Source organism: Drosophila ficusphila, unplaced genomic scaffold (assembly GCF_018152265.1).
Source record: "Drosophila ficusphila isolate 14025-0441.05 unplaced genomic scaffold, ASM1815226v1 contig_127, whole genome shotgun sequence".
NCBI lineage: Eukaryota > Metazoa > Arthropoda > Insecta > Diptera > Drosophilidae > Drosophila > Drosophila ficusphila.
The window spans coordinates 686334-710220 of record NW_025064016.1 but is presented as its reverse complement, the minus strand read 5'-3'; the positions used below and the strand labels follow the sequence as shown (position 1 = coordinate 710220).

General features: G+C 40.7%; 1 protein-coding gene across 3 annotated transcripts in view; it reads left to right on the top strand.

The window, feature by feature from the left end:
- The window catches only part of LOC108092708 (hemicentin-1), a 44528-nt gene extending 20886 nt beyond the window's left edge, over positions 1 to 23642 (top strand). For 2 of the 3 annotated variants that reach the window (XM_017192427.2, XM_017192426.2), the window contains exons 3-13: positions 10388 to 10429; positions 10668 to 10873; positions 11206 to 11271; positions 11333 to 11372; positions 11481 to 11636; positions 11737 to 11865; positions 13754 to 13891; positions 16884 to 17048; positions 17215 to 17274; positions 18334 to 18420; positions 22515 to 23642. In XM_017192427.2, coding sequence (XP_017047916.2) covers positions 10388 to 10429; positions 10668 to 10873; positions 11206 to 11271; positions 11333 to 11372; positions 11481 to 11636; positions 11737 to 11865; positions 13754 to 13891; positions 16884 to 17048; positions 17215 to 17274; positions 18334 to 18420; positions 22515 to 23338 — 1913 coding nt within the window. In that variant the 3' untranslated portion in view covers positions 23339 to 23642. The remainder of the gene's footprint in view (positions 1 to 10387; positions 10430 to 10667; positions 10874 to 11205; positions 11272 to 11332; positions 11373 to 11480; positions 11637 to 11736; positions 11866 to 13753; positions 13892 to 16883; positions 17049 to 17214; positions 17275 to 18333; positions 18421 to 22514) is intronic. The other variant, XM_017192428.2, reaches the window with a different exon arrangement.
- Positions 23643 to 23887: the final 245 nt, after the last annotated feature.

The following is a 23887-nucleotide window of genomic DNA, read 5'->3' as shown; positions in this document are numbered from 1 at the left end:
CTGATTTTAAAAGCATATTCGTTTTCTTTATTTAGTTGCAATCTCTTAGTAATATAAAAGTGGTTAATTGAAACATTATATTACTGGAATATAAGTGAAGAATAATTGAGACCTGAGTTGTTTTTATTGCAAATTGTAATTACGCACGAGCTCATCTCTAATGCTGCTGCGTCTTTTTGCGGGCTAGGCATTTGCTAAACGACCCTAGTTAACCTCCAGGCCAAATAATTTGCATCAAGCACTTGCACCAGCACCATGGCTAAAACTTTGCCAAAGAAGCCATGCTCGGAATCTGGTGGTGCCCTCCGGGATAGTATGTTTCAACCACCTCGCCCTGCATCCTCGTCCATTCCCTCGCCTCTCCATGGCGGCTTGCTTATTTTAGTTATGGCATTTGGAGCATTTTTGCCAAGTTTACAAGATTATGCGCTTAGTGGCTGCTCCAGCATGTTTGAATCGAGCACCTCAAAACTTCCATTCGGGCGTGTTGAAAACTTTCTCTGCGAGGTGCAAAACGAATATGGTCTCGCACTTTGCCTAAGGTGTAATTAAATTGCAAACCTCTTTTTAACGAGTGTGCCGAGCATTAGAGTTAAGTCTGTCTTGAAATCGGAGCTTATAATTGGAGCTTCACTGGCAATTCCTTGGCTTAGTCAGGACTATATAAATTGGCTAAATCTTCTCCCATTTCCAATTGCCCTAATTGGTATGCTACATTTTCTGCATAGTAAAAACTTGACTGGTTGGCTTTCCAAAACCGTTAACAATTTCAAGACAAAAGCCAGCCTGCATCCATCAATGGCAGCCGAACATAAACAATTTATGGAATTTATTAAATTGGCCAAGAGGATCCCATGGTTGGCCTACAAGGACCCCCGGGCCTCAACTGACAAACAAGGCAAACAAACACAAACACAAACACAAACAACAAACATTTCGCACACGGCCAAGGAAATCTTTTCTTCCCTTTGTTTTTTTTATTTTATTTCACTCTCACTTTTCCGGATGGGCCGCATGGCAAACACTTGGGAAAATTTATGACAATGAGCCAACAACTGTGAGTGGTCATAATATAAATAACAAGTAGGGCAGTGTCTGCAAGGGGGCGTTCCGCCACGGGCGACTTGTGGGCGTGGCCCGTGCGTAACTGGTAACTGGCAAACTGGCAACTGACCGTGGCAAAGTGTGGTTTTATGGGGGCGAGAGTGGGCGGGGTGCTTAAGCGATTCAACGGCCCATTGTGCTTGATTGAAGAGGGAATCCAGGACGAGCGAGAGCGAGTTGCTGAGAGATGGCTAAAGGGATTTCCCGCTCCCTCTGTGCTGTTATGTATTTGTGTGTGTGTGTGTGTGTGTGTGCGGCACATGAGCCCGCAATTGGGAAATTATGCCCGGAGGACACACTGAGCTGGGCAAAGTGAAAAGCCGACTGCTTGACTTTCCGCCCTTTGCCACCTCAGTCAGTCTGGATTTGGGTTCCATCCACTTGCCAGATTGGAGTCAACTTGGCCACATTCATTTTTTATGCCTGCTGCTGCTGCCGGGCACTTCGGCGACAGCCTGTTGAAGTTTAAGGCCATTTAAGTTAAACGTTTTTAGCGAAGGGAAATTTGCTCTTACTTTTCCCAAATATTTGGTAATTTGATACTCCACCAAGAAAAGAAACCATACATCAGATAAATTATTTATATCCTGAAGTACACCTCTTATTTAAATTTCAAGGGACACTTAAATATTTTACATAACTTTATTGAGGCAGAGTTGCTGTTTAAAATATTTATAGAAATATATATAAATATATATTTTAAGTATTCAAAGTCAACCACTTCTTTTAAGACTCTCCCTTTCCATGATGATTTTTAATTACTAAACGAGTTTCACTTAGCTTTTCCAACGTGGAGTCCTTCAAAAACAGATGTCTTCAAACTGCAAAAAAAAAAAAAAAACAGAGCAAGGGTAAAAATAAATTTGCCTTTAACGAAACCAACTTTCCGCAAAATAAAAAAGCCAAAGAGTTTGCCACAAAGTTACTGAATAATTCAACGAATGTCCTGTCAACATTTTAATTTAAGTTTGCGCTCCGTCGGTCTGCAAGATAAGGAATTGCGAAAGAAAGTGTGGGTTGAGTTGGTTGTATTTATTTACACTTTGCTGGCCGCCAAATGACGGCCACAAAAATTAATAGAAAAGTTTCCCCAAAGACACTCGGCAAACAGCAATGGAGACGCGGGGCGGAAAGAACAAATTATGCAGCAATTTCATTTTGATATTTTTGTCAACACGGGATGAAAGGATGTTAATGTAAATGACTGCCCCTAAAAGAGTCCCGCAAAAAGGGGGAAAAGAAAAACTTTTAATAATGTCTCGAAAGGCGCACTTTTTTCTTTTGTTTTGGCTGGACTCTGACGGAAAAGGGAGTAGCCACAAACTCTTGTTCACACTTCATTTATAATTCTGGGACAGACCAAACTGGGCCTTTGTTCTCATCCAGCCCCTAATTATTATTTCCACGAATTCCAGCCGAGATTCCTTTCGCTGGGGGTAAATTATGTTTACGATTGCACACTTGACTTGTCCACTTTTATGCAATCCCATTCGCTTTTATATAGTCTCAGAAGTTCTTCTGTTTATTCGTCTTATTCCGTATTTTTTGTCTTTATGGCCCACTTGCAGTTAACACAAAGTTTTGTTCCGCAAATGTTCGTTTTTATTTTGTCTAGCTTTAGGATTTCAGGATTGACTTTTAAAGACTTATTAAACATAAACGAAAAACACTATCCTATTTTATGACTTTATGATATTTAACAAGAAAGGAAGCTAGCTTCGGCAAGCCGAAGCTTATATACCCTTGCAGTCATCAAATATGTCGAACAAAACTCATAAAGGCTAGACAACATCGAAGCTAAGACGATTTTTCTATTCATTTTCCATATTTTTGACTATAGATCATATGGGAGCTATACGATATAGTTGTCCGATTTTAATCAAATTTAACTCGTAATTCAAGAGTCGTAAGAACACTCTATATTCCAAAAATCACTTGTCTGATGAAAAACAACGATGTTATCAATTTATTTCCATTAATTCTATATATAATTTTCGATCCCTCCTATGGCAGCTATATGATAGAGTTATCCGATTTTGATCAAATTTAATCCGAAATTCAATAACAGTTAGAAAACGCCATCTTGAAGAATTCAAGTCGATCTGATGAAAAACAATAGAGTGAGAATTTTTTATTTCATTCTCTTGTATTGGAGCTATCCGATATAGTCGGCCGATCCGGCCCATTCCGACTTATATACTGCGTGCAACAACTACACAACTTTTGGGAAAGTTTCAGCGAGATAGCTTTAAAACTGAGAGACTAGTTTACATAGAAACCGACAGGAGGACAGACGGACAGACGGACAGACGGACAGACAGACAGACAGACAGACGGACAGACGGACAGACGGACAGACGGACAGACGTACATACATATTTCGATTCTGCTCGTGATGCTGATCAAGAATATATATACTTTATGGGGTCTGAGGTGTCTCCTTCACTGCGTTGCAAACTTCTGACTGAAATTATAATACCCTTTTGCTCTGCAAGGGTATAAAAATAAAAAAAATTAAAACTTGGCGAACACTTGTATGGAAAATGATAAAACTGTTCAGTAAATAGCATTTTAATCAGGAATGAAATGCAGGGCAATAAAATGAAAAGTTTAAAAGCTCAATCGATGCTGTAAATGGAATTTGCAAAATGGCCCGTTAAATGCGCTCAACCGTTTCAGCGATATGAATAAATTTGAATATTTATCTCATTAAATTAAATCAACCCAATTCACACCTATCGCAAGCGAATTCGTAACCCAAACCAAACCAAACCGCACAGTGCCATTTTGCCCGCAATCCCAAATCCAAGGCATATGTTAACTGTCTGTACGTGCCAGACTGAAAATGGCGACTTGATGTCTGGCAAAATGGCCGTGTCTCGATTCCACAGCCACATCCATTTCCCCTCTTCCCCCATTTTCCCCTTTCTCCAGTTCCCCATCTCTTCATTTCCCCAACCATTGCTGCTCGGTCTGACTGTCGACATATCTTAATTCCCATAACCAGGCGAAAGGCTGCATGAATTTCAAATTCAATTTGGCGCATTTTACATAATTTATTAAACAAAAGGCTCAACAGCAGAAACAACAACAAAGCGACAGGCGTAAGAGCAGCTGAACGTTTTATTGCATGAGCGACGGCTAACAAGGCACTTGTGTCAGTGTGTTGGTAAAGGGGAATGGTGTTTGCAGAGCGACTATGTATGTATGTGTGTGTGTGCGCGGAACAAACGTGGCTTTTTACATAAATAATTTAGGTGTGAAGATTAAATCGTTGCGATATGGCTGAAATTGTTGACAACTTAATTTGTGAAGTGGTTTCTGCGGCCGGAACTCGAATCCGGAAATGTTCGGCCACCATTTCGTGTCAGCTCGCCTAGAAATGCAACAAAATAAGTGCAACAAGCCAACTCTGCTTTCAACGGCGGATCAAAAATGATCGACCAACCAACCAACCAACCACTCGGCACTTGAGTCACGCAACACGGGAGTCCGGAAGACAACGCGGCGCATACGTAATCTGGCCGGGAAGAGCAAACGGCCAATTGAATTATTGAAAAATTAACCGGCTCGCAATAAACGGGCGGAAGGCATGAAGCGCCTTTCTCGACGCGTAAGTGTGTGAAATATTGCCTGAATAATGAACAACACTCACGAACTCACTGCCGTCGGCTGTCGATTGCTGCACTTGACACAACTCGACTCCTCTCAACTTCCCCACTCCAATCTTCTCTCTTCCGGCTGCAGTTTAATTGCCGTCATCTGTTTGTTAATTGCTACATAATTGTTTGAAATAAATTCACTTACGACTCGTTTCGTTTCGTTTCGTTTCGCCTGGCAGTGCTGCTCTTCTTTGGCAGCGGCAAGATGTCGCCAGCCGTCGAAGCGCTGACGGGGCGTATGAGTAATGCCTCGCACAGTGTCGGGCACTTTTGACGGTCATGCAATTTGCATGTAGTTTAATTTTCCCCTGTCACATCGCCGAGTTGAGTGAGTGCCGCCTGGCGAGCGAACGAGTTGAGTGAGTGGCAGTCGCATGTTTAATTCAAGGTTGCAAGGACTTCGTTGCACCAAAAAACTCAAATGGGAAGAAGCTTTACTATCCATTTATCGGGTGCAATCAGAAATATCAAGGGACAAGACTTTTAAAGGCATAAGACGTCTAAGTATTTTGTTATTTATAAGTTAAGACGGATTTGTCTATACTTTAAAGCTCTGTATTTTAAATTTTGTTAAATAAATCAATCGGTTAACTCTTAGCTAACTGCTTTGTGCATTTTATTTCAGTATTAAAATATTCCGAAATAATGCCAACACTATCTACCTTAAAGTGGTTTTCTTTTTATCTCCAACGGTTGCATTTATATTGTGCATTTTATATTGCGCCCTCCCAGTCTTAAGTGAGCAGACCGCAATTATATTTGCATAGTTCCAGCTGCCCGCAATCCATTCTCCTGCGTTTGTCACAATCATTTATTAAAACGTTAAGCGCAATTTAAGCGGAGCTGCTGTCGGGTGAATGAAGCCATGGCCAACACCTAGAGGATCCAGTCCGCAGGATGCTTTATCCCGAGTCCTGAATCCTGAATCCGACGAGCTAGCAACATAAGTCACAAGGAGCTGCAGTTGAGCGGGGATCCGCACTCCGCTGGCTGGCATGTTTTATGTTTTCGCTCACTTTCCGACATATTTTCGCACATATTTTGTTTTTTTTTTTTTTTTTTTTTTACTTGCAGCACGACAGTTCGCTTCGGGTGGGGGCAAAGTGACTTGAGCTGTTGCAGCTGCCATCGCCACTCCAGCTGGACCCAGATTTTCAGTCCTCTGCCTTCGTGTCGTTATGAATAATGAGTTTTCTGCACTGCACTGCAATTTTCGCACTCGCCAGCTCTCGATTTAATTAAAGTTCTTAATGAGTTTTCTGTATCGCTTCATCGATCAGGGATAACCTGAAACTGAACCGCTCAATGCAGCCAGCCATTGTCTTGTTGTCAAAAAAGAAACTTGTTACACAGCTGGGATTTCGGCGGGGAGACACAAATAAGTATGCATCCTTGCAACATGTGCACTTCCAGTTCACTTCGAGTTCATTTGGCTGCCAAGTTGGCGAAATGCTCTTTTGCCGCATCTGCAATTCGTACTGCGGTCTCCTCTGTTTTCCCTGAACATATTGCACTACATATATTGTCTGGTAGATATTTGCTTTGCATTCTTAGACACTTTTTCGAGCCACCCCCTCAATTCCCTGTGCACAAATTCATGGGATTCTACGGCTTGAGTTTTCCCAGACGGGAATCTGGTTGGTATTCTCTCTGTGACAAAAAGCAAACAATTTTCACAAAGGATTTTATATGCTGCCAGGTAAAGTTTGCACTTGTGATTAACAGTTGCTAACCTGTTGGGTTTGCAGTAAATTCTTTGTAAATAAAAATACAGAGAAAATATGATATAAACGTGAAATAAATAATAAATGGGTTGTATAAACTATGGTAACCAATTAACGATGGATTAAAAATATTCTATAAAAATAAGTAACCATCTTAGTTACTTAATCTTCAGTATTACCCATGCACCATGCATTTTATTTGCCTTCACCTAGCGACTGATATATTTGTATAACCCCTGAATGCACTCGTTTAATCAACCCTAAAATGTCAAAACACCGCCTAAAGCCATCTTCCATTCGAGTTATTTAATGATCCCGCCTGTTTAGACCATCGGTAATCAAAATTCAATATAATCGTCTTGTTTTGCCACTTAAGCTTTAATGTAAATAGGCCTCACTGCCTTCGGCCACCTTATTAAACGCACGCACACGTACAGGCGCAGCTGGGTGTTGGCCAATAAAGGCAGCGAGCAGAGTCAGTTGCCAGTTAATTGCATAATGACCGAGAGCCGGCATTTAATCAGCTCGTTTGTCAACAAAGTGCAAGTATAATCAGTTTGTGGAACCTTCGCAGGAGAACGGAGTGCAGAAACAGAAGTTGTAGGCCATTGAAGATTTGCTCGCCTTGTCAAACGCTAAACTAATTACGTATACGCAATGTGATTATGAGCTCGCAGCTGATTAAGCTGCACGGCTGGCAAGTAGAATGGTTGAGCGGTTGAGCCCTTGAGTGGGTGCTTGTAATGGGCCGCAAAGTGTCCTGGTCGATGTCCACTTAACAAAACGCCATAAGCCGCCATAATGACCCGCACAAGAAGCATCTGCGATACGAAAAAGGAAAGCAATGTGCTCGTTGTCCAAATATTTGTTGACATATTGCGGATTTAAAATGATTTGTGGCTGCCAATCCCCGGGAATTAAACAAATACATTTGAATAATGGCAAGCAATCAGCAAACAAAACGCAAGACTGATTGCCGGCAATAAAAGTGGACCATAAAAAGCGATAACATCATATTTATAAGCCCCGTCAGGACCCACGTCCCTGCAATAGCATCATCTCCCAAGGCGGCGCCAAGCGTTGAAAGCGATTATATGCGTAAATATAAAAATGGCAAAAAGACAAATAAACGACAATAAACGGCCAGCCGAAGTATTCTTCGAGTTCCGTCCCCCCGCCTCCCAGATGTAAGGGAAAACCCAAGGCTGAATAAACGGAAAAAATGGCCAACAAAAAAGATGGGCCCATAAAAAGGGAAGCGGAAGAAAAGCTCAGCAAGGACATAAGCAGCTTACAGTGGAGAAAACAAGACAAATGTGTGAGCACAATAATTTGTAACGCAGCAAACGCTTTCATAATCTTTATCTCCATTAAAAAGAAGTTAGAAAAAATATAACTAATTGAATAAGGTTTGGATAAACATTTAACATTGCAAATAATTGCAATAAATTGTTTATTCGTCTAAAGATTATTTAAACTAAATATCAAGTATATTTAAATAACCTTATAACTTTAGGAGCAATAACGTGATGACTGCAGTTAAAATTTTGAAATTTTTACATTTTCTCATTTGAACTTTTACTCTCATTTCAAAAAGCAATATTTTTGTTTTGTTATCTTAACTATAATTCCACTGTTCTGGAAGTTGATTTGCGGGCATTGGCGAAAATCGAGTAGGCGGCACGTCTGGCCAAAAGTTTTCTTTTGTGTGTGTCCTTTGTTTATGACGACCATTTGGTTTGCGGAGGCCGTCGAGATTAGAACGGAGAATGGTAAGGTGAAAGCTGCTTTTGGCCTGGCTAACTTACCGTCACCGCAACCTGTCCCCATCCATCGTTATCTCCTTCCCACAGTGGACTTAAATTCCGCCAATAACTGGAACACGACTGCATTGCGGATTCGATGCGCGTCTGTAAAGTTCACTCAGCTCAGCTTAAATTTTAAAGCCATTTAATCGCTTCTTTAAAGTAGAGTGTGCCAACGTATTCAGTTTCTCTACACTTTTAAAAGCTAAAGCAAGTTTTCAAAAACAAAATAAATAAATACAATTACTAAAAAAGTTGTGTATGCCTAACATTGTATGCTTTCTAAAAGTGTTAAGGGTATTTAAGTGCATTTAAGAAGTAAACAAATCTTGTGCGTTCGCTAAAATATAAACACAATTTGAATTTATTCAAATAAGGAATAATAGGGGGAATTTTTTTTTTATATCTAAAATTTGTATATGTTTTTGTATATGCTTTTACTTTAGTGAAGAAGGTTTTTAAATATTTTTGGCTTACCACTCAAACTTTTTACTGGGTATTAACCCAGCTCATCAGGACTGAAGGGCTCGCTCATTGAGAGTGCCTGGTACTTTTCAACTCCGGCTTTTCCTGCTGCGTTCTGTTTGCACAAAGTTCAAAAGGCGGTTTAGGTTTTTTGAGGGAGCGTTCCGCCGTCGAGCCTGACAAATTGAATGGCTGCCTGGGTTTGCACAAAGGGACCAATGGGTGCAGGTGGACGCAGGACAAACAGAATCTCGGACGCCAGTCCGTGAATGGAGCACTGGCTGATTGACTGGCCACTGGAGTTTGGAGTCGAGGCCTGTGTGTCATGAGAGCCGCGTGTTGACACACAGGGGCTAAACAACAAATTAAAGCCAAAAAGAAACTTAAATATATATTGTGAATGCAAAGGCTAAGCGCAGTCAAATGGGGTTCATTTTATATTGCCAGAATGAATGCTAGAGAGAACGGCAGGTGCTATTTGTTGGATTAAGTGCCAAGGAGTCGGGGACAAATCTCGGTGGCGATAAAAAGCTGCTCATTAAATTGCAAAGGAAAAGTGAAACAACATTGGAATGGCGGAAAGCAGCAGAATGCAACCTGCCAAGTTAAACCAAAAGAGAAACAAAAAACTGAGAAGGAAGAGGAGCTGGGCAAAGGAAAGTAGGAAAAGCGACGGCTAACTGTACGAAAAACGTGCTAAAACGTAAATCAACAGCGAAAATCGTGTTGAGCATTTTTTCGCAGCTGAAAAGGCATAAACAGCAGCTGCTCTCGGGGAAGTGGAGTTGAAAAGTGCCAGCTCAAAATCCAACAGGGGACGCTAAACGGGGAGCGGGTGGCAAGCCAATGGCCAGCAGTTGTCCTGCTGGAAAAGGAGGAGGAGGACTGACTGCCTGTAGTGAACGTAATTCAATATGCGGCGCCGTGTTAAAAGCTGTAAAAATGCTTAAGCGTTTTTCAATTTACCCGTTTTATGTTACGGACAACGCTTGCAGCGTTCTTCAAGGCGATTGCGAGTTGCTACTAGCTCGAATTTCCTCAACGCTTGCGAAACTCATTTGTAAACTGTCTGAGGGTCGTAAAAAATAAAAGGGTGAAGACGAATTACCAAGCGAATGTCCCGATACTGCAAATAACAGTCGCAAACAAATTTGATTTCTTTGACTTCGGGGGCAAAAATGTCGAACAGAACAGCGCTAGTTTGCAATTTCCGTCAAGTTTTTATTTGTTAAATTTCCTGCCCAACACCTTTCACATTTTTTTTTTTGCGCAAAATTTCCTGCCGTGCTCGAACAGTAAAAGTTTCCGCTGCAGCTGGGGAAAAATGGGGAAAAAGTGCCAACGCAGCCAGAAACAATTAAACTTGAACTTTTGTCATAGGAACGAATGCAATAAATGAAACTAAAAACAAAAATCTGAAAGCGCAGCAGAAATTTCTGCCGAATCAGCAAAACATGGCGACAGACACAATTTCATTCCTGTCTTCTGTCCAAGAGCAAGTTTTTGGATGGCGTGGCTAATTAATTTTTGTTTATTACCCATTTGGAACGGGCAGTTGGAATTCAGACGAAGGAATTAAATTAATTAAATGTTCTAACGCTCCTAATTTCGTTCGTTTCCCTTGCAGGCAAACACACGCGCCTGGACAGCCAACAGACGGCACAGGAAGGTAATTAATATGCTCCCGTTTTTCCCCTTTTTTTTTTTTTTTTTGAGGGCCACACGGGACGTATGCGCAATGTGCCGCAGTGCAGCGGGAAATGAATGCAAGGAAAAGGTCGGAGGTTTTTCCTTTATGCCTCTGCCAGCGGAAAACGAATGAGGAAACGAACGAGGAAACTTCAAACGAAATGGACTCCGCTTACAAAATTAATAATCTAAATAATCTTGGTATGTGTTACTTTTAGATTCGGACTTTCCGCGATTCGCGGAACCCATTGCCAATGTCACAGTTTCCGTGGGTCGAGATGCTCTGATGGCCTGCGTGGTGGAGAACCTAAAGGGATACAAGGTGGCCTGGGTGCGGGTGGACACACAGACCATTCTGTCCATTCATCACAATGTTATCTCTCAAAACAGCCGCATCAGCCTGACCTACAATGACCATCGATCGGTGAGTTCGACTGTAAGCCACTGTAACATTTAAATAATACAAAGTATTTTCGAAAATTAATTTTAATTGACTAAAATAACAAGAATTCATTTTCGTTTCTCTCAGTGGTTTTTCAAATTGATTATTCAATTGGAATTTAAAGTAATAGTGAAAATTGGAAAAGTTATGAGCTTAGGAATTCCATTTTTTGGAAATTTGGAATGGGGTTACATCATAAAAATTGAAAAAAATCGGCCAAAAATTAAATACTATTTATTAATATTTCTATATTTAGAAGAGCAGTAACCATATGTAATATAATTTTTTCCCTTTAAAATTATATTTTATTTCAGTGGTACCTACACATCAAAGAGGTGGAGGAAACGGATCGTGGGTGGTACATGTGCCAAGTCAACACAGTGAGTTCAAGTCTTAAGTTAGTTCCCAGAACGAGCTGTTTAATCTCTTGATTCCCCACAGGATCCCATGCGCTCCAGGAAGGGCTACTTGCAGGTGGTGGGTGAGTACTCAAACTATAGCTAATCCCCATCGCTGTCCACTGACCCCGAGTGTGACCCATTGGCCTTCGATTAACCTCCGTTTTTTTTTCCTCCGTTTCACCCCGCAGTTCCACCGATGATTGTCGAGGGTCTGACCAGCAATGACATGGTGGTTCGCGAGGGTCAGAATGTTTCTCTCGTTTGCAAGGCACGTGGCTACCCAGAACCCTATGTCATGTGGCGTCGCGAGGACGGCGAGGAGATGCTAATTGGCGGGGAGCACGGTAAGTGACCCTGATCCCTCTCCCCACCCCCTCTCTCTTCCCTTCGGCTTAACCAGGTCCTTTTCTCCCCCATTTCCCTGGAATCGGGAATCCCTTTCAGTCAACGTGGTCGACGGCGAGCTGCTGCACATCACCAAAGTGAGTCGCCTGCACATGGCCGCATATCTGTGCGTCGCCTCCAACGGAGTCCCGCCTTCGATTAGCAAACGGGTCCATCTGCGAGTGCAATGTGAGTAAATGTCAAACGTTTAGATGGCCACACAAAGTTGGCTAACTGGTTGACTCGTTGGCTTAGACAGGAGTTCATAGGGGGTAGCTTTAGCAGTCTGCGGAGGAGTTACAAACTGAGTTCATAAGTTTTACCTTTAAATTGCATTAGTTTGTTTTAAGGCCACATTTTCACTTCAGAACTTCAACCCTTATATAACTTATTAAAAACCTTCAAATATAAAAAAATGTAATACATTTAATGTGATAAAAAATATCATTCGATTTTCGAGTATTGAAAACGAATAATATGTAACCACATTGTATAATAATTTATACCTCTGCTGGCCTCAGCAAAATTAAATATTTCAATTTAATTTGCGTGTACATCAAAAATGTTGTGGCATTCGCGGCAAGTTATAATTCCCCCCAAAAGTAACCATTTTCACGGCTTAAACGAATTCAGTTCATCAGTATTTTGCTGGGCTGCGTAAAACGGAAACGGGAAAAATAACGTAAAATCCATTTCGGGCTCAACTCTCTTGCAATATTTATGACACGAGGAAAAGTGGAAGAGGGAATGGGAAGTGTGGTTGTGACGAACGCAGCATTCAATGCGTAAAATACACAAAACAAGGTAGGCAGCAACACTCCCCCTCCCCCTCCCCCTCCCCCTCAACCCCTTCCCCCTTGCTGCATGTTGCCAATGCAGTTTTTGGGGCAATAACCGCAACGCGTCCTCAACATTGGCATACAAAGCGGAGATGGACGGAAAAGTGGGCGGGGCTGGGTGGCGAACAGCCCACGCACTTGGCCAAAATCGACCAAAAGCTGCAGTCACGTTAAATTAATTTACCTGGGAGAGTTTGACTATGCGTATCCCACTGCCGTTGGCCAAAAGTGTTAGAGATGGACAGGTTAAGATATGGTAGCTTAAGCCAGATTTGTTAACAAACATGCAACGTTCAAGTGTTTATTCAGTTTATTCAGTTATACTACTATCAGTTTTAATCTGTATATATTTTTTAAATATTACTTCAACCACTGCCTTGAAATGTTGCCACATAATTTTTCCTTTAAATATAAATAAATTCATTTTTTAACCCTTTAGTTTTCCCCTTCTGCCATCTCTAGTTTTGGTGGGCCGATGCACTGCGCTCATTTCGCTTTGTTTGTGGGCGTTTGTTTGTTTGTTTGTCGGCAGGTGTTATTTTGTGCCCCCGTGATGTGTGCGTGGCCAAAATGCGTTCACCATTCGCAGAGCAGCTTTTGTTGTTCATGTGTGTGTGGCCCACACCCACACCCACATCCACTCACACACAAACAGCCATTTCCCCCCCAGTATCAACAGCGGCAACAAAAGCTATTTACGCACACACGCCCAGTTGAGATGGACGTCCATGTCCGAGACACAATCACTCGCTCCCAGGCGCACTTTTAATGACTGAGTGCATTTTAATCCAAAAACAGTTTGTAAACTCACGTAAAATGGTATGCAAAATTCTCCGTAACACTCTGCTGTAGCCGTAGAGCTGATGAAAAGTCCGTGACGTATTTGGGCAATGGTATTGGGGCCGAAAAAGGGATTTTCCCCTGCCAAGAGTGTCGAAAAACAATATTTTACTAGTATAGTATACTGGCAACTGCAGCTGGTGGGATAATGGATTCAATTTGAAGATAGTGGATACGGATTACTTTCTGAGGCATCAAGCTTAAAAATAAAACAAATTTGTTTTTGGAAATAAAATTGTAGAAATGTTTAAGTGGTAAAGAAAGACACAACCCAACCTAGCAATAAGTATTTGATATTTAATAGGGTTAACTAAACAATTAGGGAGCTTTATAAAATTGAATTATCATTAGTTACTACATTCTTAAATATAATTGAACATGCTGTCCTTTATCTACAGTTCCTCCAATGCTCTCGATTCCAAATCAGCTGGAGGGAGCTTATGTGGGCCAAGATGTCATACTAGAGTGTCACACTGAGGCCTATCCTGCATCGATTAATTATTGGACTACAGAACGTGGAGATATGATTATTTCTGGTAAGTTAAAGTCCCACCAAAATGATTGGCTGTAAATAAAATCGAACAAAAGAGCGGGATTTATTAACTGGAAAACTTTTGCAAGTGAGCTTACAATGTAATCGCCATTTACACCAACACCTCAGACTCCTTTGGTCGCTTAAGTCCAGTCTGCGGAAAATTGTCATGGGAAATGCCAAAAAGGGAAGCAAAATTAAAAGTTGCATCAGTTGCGAATGCGGAAACCCCATTTGAGCTCATCCAGTTTATTTTGCTTTTACAGTGGCGATGGAGGGCAAGTGAATGTTGGTGTGGTGTCCTGTTTTTATTGTTTTACATGAAAGATTTCGGCTTTTTTACGTACTTTTCACGTGCACTGGTTCGCCATAAAATGCGTGGCAGTACTGTGTGACAGGCTTAAAATGCACATTTACATACAACTGCATACAAGGATTCGGAGACATTGTGGCATTTTGAACTGCGCTGCCTTAAAGTGTCTCTTCTTTATGGGGTGACGTTTTAACAGTTTTCCCTGATTGACACCGGACAGTTTTCCGAGCGAGCCGAAAAGTTGAAGCCGGACAGAGATTGAACATGTGTCAGAACGACCCGAGCAGAAAGCTTCTCGAACAGTACGCACGCATCAAGATAAAACATAAAATGAAGACCTACAAATTCATTAAAAAGTTTAATGTTTTATTCGTAATTTTTTTTATTTATTTTAAATAATATGTTAGTATTTTCAAAAGCAAATATTGCAAAATGCTGAGATTTATATTCACATAAAGTGCATTTCCATTTTTATAGTTCTTCAAAATTGAACCTTAACTTTAATCTGTCGTTGTACGCCAATATTTCAAAGCACAATAACATTAATTACCCTCAGAGCTCTGAAAATAAAATCAAAATTATGTGCATTCAAAACTGAAATAATCAAAAACAATCAATAACATGTTTGATGCGCTGGAAATGCACAACGCAAATTGAATAAAGAAAATGAGAAACTGTCAGAAAACATTATTTTGTTGCGGAAATTATTTAAACATAATCACATTCGCTGGCATATTTGCATGGGCGCCAAAAAAACCAGAGGGATGCGGAAATATGCAACAGTATGAATTCGGTGCCGGAACTCACTGCAATGTTGGTAAATTAAAAAGCAAAATAAATATCATTGTTCGGACTTTATGCGCTCGATCTATTTTGTCTAAAATTACAAGCGTGATTTCAACTTACATTCTGCCGAAACTATGTGAACAATTGTGCAAAAAAAAATTCTCTACGAAAGTATTTGTAATTTCAGCTGCCTTAGCCACAAATCCAATCCAATATAAACGTAGCTTCATGACTCATATGCATAAAAATTGAGCTAAATATAGACGAGCATTTGATGAACTGTCATTTGGTTTCATTTTATGCTCAAATGTCACTTTGTTTGTTCGATAAGAAAGACATAGCCCATGCCCAAATTCAAAGGAAGAACTATGGCCAGGCTTAGACTTTCCCAGGTAGGAAATTCCGAGTCGGAAATATGACATTTCATATGCACACACGCACAGGCGACAAACTCAGGCAGAGCGAGGAAAATGCGAACCAAGATATGAGATATGAAAGCCACGGCCATGATGAATGGCTAACAGCCACCAAAAGTTTGGGTAATAAATTTTAACCGCTTTCCCATAGAGTTGCGTACGACTGTCTATGAAAAGAGCAATGGGAACGATAGTTGCCGGAAAAGAAGAAAAACTGCGCTTTTTATACAATTTTTCATATAAAACTTTTATATTTCAGTATTTATGGTTCAGTCGAGGTTACAATAAAAAAATAAAAACTTAAAAATGTGGGTCATTATTGGAAACCACTAAATTATTTTTTATAGAAAGGGAACCTGCAATTCAAATTTATTTTTCATACCATATTTTTATTTAATTATTCAACTCATTAGAAAAATTTTAAACAATACGTTGCAAAGCCGTTAGGAAAAAATGAAAAAATCTTTTGTGGAACTCGTTGCCCTGTCTTCAGGGCATGCTTTATATACAAACATATAGTATTTTCGAAGGTAGAACAAGCAGTTTCTTGGTACCGAAACTTTCCTTTAATGCGGCTGGTATTAAAAGTATAAAGTTCCTTGAGAGACTTGGCAGGCAGGGAAAAGAATTGCTGCCGCCGATGATTATGAGAAAAATTATATATTTGCGTGTCGGAGGAACGTACATGTGGGTCTTTCGGATAGTTGTGGCATGTGGAGCGATGGAGAAGTATCACAAAAGGTGACTAGGGCTGTAAAAAGAAGACGCAGGAGCCGGGGCCACATGCAAGTTGGGTGTTATGTGGAAAATTGTTTTTTCCCCCATTGTTTGGGGCTGACGAAAAAGAAAACGGGGAAAAAACTAAAGACATTTGTCACAGGAACACACATACAGGCATAGACACAAAGGACAACATGACGTATGGGTAACATGCGATATCGCCTTACAATGCGCCAAGCAATCAAAGTGAAATTAAGTTTATATATTTAATGCTACTTACTGCCAGCTACTTGGTCTCGTTTTCGTATTGCCAGCAAGACCCCAAAAAGTAGGCAACACAATACGAAATGAAACGAAACGAAATGGAACGAAATTAAAGCCGCAGACGGCAGCAGAACAAAAGTTTTTCTTTTAGATTTTCACTGATTAATGAGAAAAGTTTTAGTTGGCGATGGCAATGGAAATGGCTGAAGAACTGCGCCAGTTTTAATTACACACACATACACACACTTACTGAATGGGAAAGTGGAGGGGAACGGACGTAATTAGTTGGAGTCCCTATTGGAAATGTGACTCACTTCACTGCACATGACCAGTAGTTACAACCCAGTGCAGGTGACATTAATTAATTGATTTTTTCCCCCGTACATATTTTCCTACCATAACGCTGTTGCTGGAAAATTTTCACTGCATTTTATTGAACGTCCGCTTTAAGGGTCCTCTCTGTCTGACAGTTTTTTCCACATTTTTCGCACTTTCAGACACCTCGAGGGCTGGCGATAAATACGAGACCACATCAACCGTCAGCGGTTACACCAAATACATGAAGTTAAAAATCCGTGCCGTTGGCCCAAACGATTTTGGGACATATCGCTGCGTGGCCAAGAATTCGCTGGGCGAAACTGATGGAAATATAAAGCTGGATGGTATGAGAAAAAATTTTCAATTAATTTATTTATTTCCCACTTTGTTATAAATTGTATATGTCCCGCGGAAATTTATTCGCAATAAAGTTCATTTAGTTATAGAAAAAAGCATCGTCAATTAATACATCATTTTGTAGAAATTATATAATAATCAATCTTTTTTCAGAAATGCCAACACCAACAACAGCTATTATTTCAGAGATGTCCTTGCTGAACCGCAGCTATGGTAAGAGATAATTTCGTTATTAACCATCAACTACCCTTCACTTGTTAAAGTTTGCTGTTTAATGAACACTTTAAAGAGCAAACTAATATGGTAAAAGGCTTAAATTTTCATTACGCCCTGTTCAGAGCCATTCGATCAACTCCCTAATTGATTAAATTTCAACCATAAGCATCGCAGCATAATTTTTTGCTTGGTCATGAATTATATAACACAATAATGGGTTTTTAATTTTATGCACTGCAAAGCACGAAATCACAGTCAGCACAAAGCATTAAATTGGTTTATATACGTAGGGCAAACAATCATAAATGCCACAAAAGAATCGTTTTTTTTTTAAAGCTAAATAATATTGTTACTATTCATTAAAATCAACAGTTAGTAACCTATACCTTTGGGTTACCAAATCTTAAATCCGCAATTGTTCTCTTGAAAAGGCATTTTAATTGTACTTGAGGAAAATCACTTTGCTTCGGTTTAAAAGCATTGTGGATTTGCTAAGTGAAAGCGATAAGACCCCGAACATTTTGAAATTACAGTAATCATCGCAAATAGCCGAAAACACAAATCATCATGGAACCACCGACCGCACCCCATCCTCATCCATTTAGCCCACCTCGTTTCGACTCCATCGAGTAAAAGTTGCATGCAATTTCTTTTTACGTTTCTGCCCCTTTGTTGGTTGTTCCTCGGCTTTGTTGCCCCTTCAAAGGGCTATTAAATGCAAATAAATGCAAAATTAAATAAAAAATACGTTAGCATACAATTACCCATGGCATCTGTGTAAATGTATATTACTAAATTCCTTTTTATATGGTTTCTCTCTTCATTGTTTCCCCGAAACCTTCCTCGATTTGAATATTTCTTTCATGTTATGCCCCTTCTCCAACCAACAACAACAACCAACTTCCAACAACGACGACCAACAACCAACAACCAACAACCAACAACAACTGCCATAACTCACGTACCGTGTTATCCTGAACTCTCCCTGAACTATATCTCTCCCACTTGACTGACGCTTGCTGCATAAAATTAAAAATGTGTAAAAAATATATAAAGATGGCAAGAGACGTCATAGAAATAAATTTGACTCGGCTAACGCTTTGCCTGATTATGGGGTTGAGGAGTGGCGTGACGGTGCCCAAGGTAAGTACTATATCTCCAAACAGGCTTTCATCTTTCCCGACAATTCCCCCTCCCCTCGAACCCTTCTCCATTCCCCAGATCCCCCTTTCCTTTTCATGGCTTTCTCGTCTTTAGTGGCATTTTACGGACCATGGTGCATTTCCTACTATATTTGCACATTCCGAGGGCAAAGTTGCACCCCTTGGCTGCATTTCCTTTCATGGCATTCACATTTCAAGAGCGTCGCCGTGTGATCTCATAATTTCAATGTTTCCTTTATACCATTTCCTTGGCCAAAAACTTGGACGGCTCGCAATATGGCCAGCACTTTTGTGGGGCCAAGTGTTTAGCAAAAGCCTTAAAAATTAATTAAATTCTTCTCGTTCTTTGCCGAGTGACGCTTACAGTTGGCTGGCTTGTTGTTATTCTCGTTCATCCGCATTCCGTGGCAAATACAAATTGCACTCCGTTGCTGTCGGCATCTTGGATTTGTGTAGTGCCATAAGCATTGACTGAAGAAGCAATAAATGGGGCTTACAGCACAATAACTTTGTTAAACAAAGAACACGAAATTCGCAAAAGGAAAGACAGATAAAAAGTCAGAGCAACTTTAAATGGCAATAAAGGTTTTTATTTCCCCAGGACTTGGAAAAAATACAAAATTCAAACTAAAAAGATTCGAATGTGATTTTTACAAATTGAAATCTCATGAAGGCGCTTTTTATTTAACACTTCAGCTGTATTTAAATTCCCATTGAAGCCCTATTTACAAATTCAACTAACCGTTTAACCCAAAAAGTCAAAATAATAAAATTTGCGAAACAAATAAAACTTGTACAATGTAGGTATATGCATTCTATACAAATTTGAAAACATGTCGCTTTGACTTTGTGGCTGGGTGTTGATCTGTTGATCCCTTCTGCTGCAAGTCAAATAAATTCGGTAGCAATAAAAACGCCATCGGGCGATGGTAACACCAACAACAAGTTGAGTAGGGCAATAAAAACTAGCGACATTGTTGATTGACACTGACATTTTGGCCATGTCAACGACAAAGTCCATCTGGCCAGCCATCTATCTGCCATTTGCGAGTGTATATCTGCTTGCATGTGTGTGTGTGTGTGTTAACAGTATGTGTGGGCAAAACACGTGTCCTGTTGCATTCGCTTTATGGGCTGTCAAATTTAGCGGCTAAAACGCCCGCCGGATATGATAGTAGATAGGGAATTCCGACCGCAGCCAGCCAATTAGCCATAAACATTGGCTATTCAAATTTTCTGCTGTATGCTTTTCGGCTGAATTTAATCCTTGCCAAAATGTCCGACTGATAATATTCTGGTTTCCTCTTTTTTCGGGTCTTATTTCTACTTGTGTTTATTGCATTTAAAATGCAATTATTTAAGGCACGCGTCCGGAAAATGCCGTCCAACCGACTGCACTAATGAACTGAAGCCCAAAACTGCTTCACTGGGGGCGTGGCTGGTCCTTGTACCGCCCATCCGACCATTCGCCCATCCTCGATCCTGTCCCTTTTGGCAACAGAGTTCTGGCTCCGGAGGCATTCGTGCATTGCCATCGCCAAAAAAGGAGAGAGGCGAAGGAGAATGCAAAAAACCAGATAAAATGCCTGTTCATTGTAAGAGGGTTCACGAATCGAGGGGCAGCCAGTAGATTGGATATCCTGGCAGCAGGAAGGGGAAGGAACTCCCTCCTAGTGGGCCGTTGACTTTATTGATTCAACATTGGAGTTTGGGGCTCCAAGTTGCTGGGAGAGCTTAATGAAGACGCTCAGCCCGAGATGGGGAATTTCAGAAGCAATTAGCGCAATGAAGAATAGTTTCTCAACGAAAGATTCAACAACAAAAAAATTAATTTTGTTTTAAAAATCGGTGAACATTTTCACTACTTAGTTTTTAAAATTCGGAAATGTTGAATTTTAGTCACGCATTTAAAAACTGTGAGCGCAGTAAAAGTGTCCTCAACATTTATTTTTCACCCATTTTTAAATATTTATTATTTATTTTCATGAGATATAAAGCGTTGAAAGTTTTTGTGGCACCAAACAATTTAAAGAAACCAGAAACATTTACTATAAGCCATCGCAATTTTATTTTAATAGTTTCCTAACTATGCCATTAAACTAAAAGCTTTTTTATCAATATAGAGAAAAACATTTTTTCGGGGTGTGACTTTCACATTGGCATCCTTCATGGCAATTAAATCGTATATAGATAATTTACACAACTCTTTGCTAACGATGCAAGAAATGGGTTATTTATTTGGAAGTTGAAACGGAGAAAAAACAAATATTATTTTCAACTGCATACAAAACAAATGGCAGGCAAAGTGTACCGCAAAATGCCATCGGGAAATGCTTATTTTGATTGATTGTCGATTGACAGTTTCGACGTTGATTTCTCCGCGAATCGTCGCGGCTTATAAATAAAATATCAAAAAGGTACGGCTCAGCCAAGCCGAGAGGCAAAAACAAAAACAAACCGGGCCAAAACGGAAATATTTATTGCCTCACATCAAATGAAATATGCCATCAAAATTGTCTGACTGTCTGGATGACACCTTTTTCAGTGGGCTCTCAATCAAGCGTAAATGCGGGCACTGACTGAGTTTTCCACTCCGCCGGAATCTATATCTATATACCGCTGACATCAATCAAATGCTAAGGGGAATATGTGGCACATTTTTGCTTTGCCCTTAAGCAGGCGTTAAAGGTAAACAATCAAAGTGATGCTGGCATCCATATGTATGTCACAACTTTGGGGATTTCCGTTCGCAACACTTTTGAAAAGGGATTTTAAAGGATTCCCCATTGATTTCGATTTCAAACGATACTTAACTAATAACTTCCCATGGATTTTTCAATAACATTTCAGCTTCAATTCGATTGGTATCCTATTGTCGCGTCGCTTTCGTAGACAATTCAATTTCGCTTTTTGTGCGGCAACCCACTCCCAACGTACGCATCTATCACTTTATATTTATGAGTCTGACTGTTGTGAAAATAGCCCCATTCCGCACAGCCAACAAACCATTCGGAGCCGAGGGAATGCGCTCTTAAAGCCCACTTTGTGGTTATTTATGGGGTCAGCCGACGAAAAGTCAAACGCCAAAGATTAAATGCAGATAAAATATATTTAATAGCCCCCGCAGGTCCTGCAGTCCGCCAACAATCATTAACAGTGGGCTGTATACAAAAAAATACAAAAGGAAGGGATGAAAATTAGAGAGAGAATATGATGGATTGCTGCAATTAGGGTATGATTTTTCAAGTAGACTTCATTATTACTTTATTAAAAGCTCCGATTTCAACTGGCACTTTTTCCCGTTCTCAACCACTGTTCCTGCCGTATATATGTACTTATATCCGACATTGACATGCGGTCAACAAAGTGCGTTCAATGACGTGCATAAAAACCAACAGCAGCAGAAACGGCCACAAAGACACTCAATCAGCCGGAGACATTGGGGTGTTGGCTGAAAAACGGGGAAGGGGCGGACAAAGAACGGTGAAATATGGCCAAGTAATCGCCGTCCGAATGCTCGTCCAATGCCTTGACGGTATAAAGAAGTACAACGACGTCGTAAAACGGTGGAGTGCACTGGTAAATATGTGAAAAGGGCAACAGGCGGGGTGAAGTCGGTGACTCAAGTGGCTTAAATAAATGTCACAGAGAAGGGGGAAGGTAAGGAGCTCAGTTTAAAGGGAATGCCTTACTTTTTATATCTATTACAAGTACCAGAAACTACTAGAACTTCTTAATAAATCCTTAACGCATTCAGAAGCTTTAATCCAGGGCCACAAAATCATCGAATTAACCAGCAAAGCAACCCCCACACACACACAAAGAACTATTAAGTGCACAGCACACTTTCGGTCAGTGAAGAGCAATTTACTTTAATGCCAACCAAAATCCATAACCCACTCCATGGCACCAATCAACCAATCCCCTTTATCCTGACCGGTCTCCCCTTAATGATAATGTATCCAGTGCCAATTTGGCATTCGGCGAGCGCACAAAATAAATGAAAACATAAACCCGACTAACCAAAAAACTGATTACTACATGCCTTTCCCACTCCGCTCGTTTCTCCCACAGGCAACCATGCTGGGAACAATGGCGATAACAATCAAACGCCCGTGCGTAATCCGCCCGGAGCATTTCACAATTCTGCAGGCTCACTGGCGCAGCATAATCTACTTGCTAAAATAATGCTCGGCATTAAAACGCAATCATTTGGGATTTTCAAACGTTTATCGAGTTCTTTGCCGACGGCGACGGCATCGGCGGATGGTTTACTCTGGCTGTCGACGCTTTCGTTGGTCTCGCCAAGTCGGTGGCGTATGAGTAATATGGAAAACCAGCCGAATTCACTGGAGACCGTTGTCAACAACGATATCGCCGCTGGATGCTGGGAGAGCAGAAGTCATTGTGGGTACACCAGCAGCAGCAGCAGCAGCAGCAGCAACAAAAATAACAACAACTACAACAAGAACATGAGCAACATTTCCGGCAGCAGCCCACAAATGTGGGCGCGGCAATCGCGCATATTTCACATTTCTCATACGCCGTGTGGCGCGGCGGCGTCAACGCAGCACTCGAAATGCCAACGCCTATGCGAACGCCGGTGGCAATGGCTATGGAAGTGGCAGAGGCAGTGGCAGTGGAAACGGCAACATCAATGGCACTGGCCAATGCTCATTTGCATAGTAATATTGGCTGGCTGTTTTGTTCAGTGGCTGCCAATGCTGCTGCATTTTATCGGTCGCCACATCGGAACATTTTCTATTAGCGCGACGCATAGGCAACATTTAATGTGCACATTTTGGGCCACTCGTGGTAATAAGGTTGTCGCCAAAAACACCTCCCCAGCCAGTCAAAGCCCGCTGGCAGTGCTCTGTCCTCGAAAGTTTTCAAGATGAAATCAAATAATTGCAAAGGCAGAGCGAAACTCATTTAGGGCACAAGCAGCTTGAAGAATAAAATCAAACCTGGCCCAGACGACTAGGACCGGGATAAGGACGAAAGAACGAAAATAAGGCTAGAAGAAAGTTCAGTCAAGTGCACCGGCGGGATATACATACAAACACACACACACACACACAGTCAGTTATAGATATGTTTATACTAGAGCGCAAAATGAAAATCATGTTAAGGCCAAGCTGGCCAAGAGTGACAGCTGATGTGCAGCAAATAATGATCGGAAATACATTCGATGTTCGGCAGTGTTGTGGCTTTAGTTTAATCAAGAGGCTAACAAAATTTGATGTAACTATGAGTATCAAACTAAATGTTCTGGGAAAAAAAAATATTTAAAATCTTTAAAACCTTATAAGTATTTGGTTTTCGTTACATTTCTTTCGAATTCTAAACTATAATTACCTTTAAAACACATTTCAACTAAAGTGATTAAAAAAATAATGGTTTAAGTTGAGAACACACACTTTCATAGCCGCAGCTGAATAAAAATG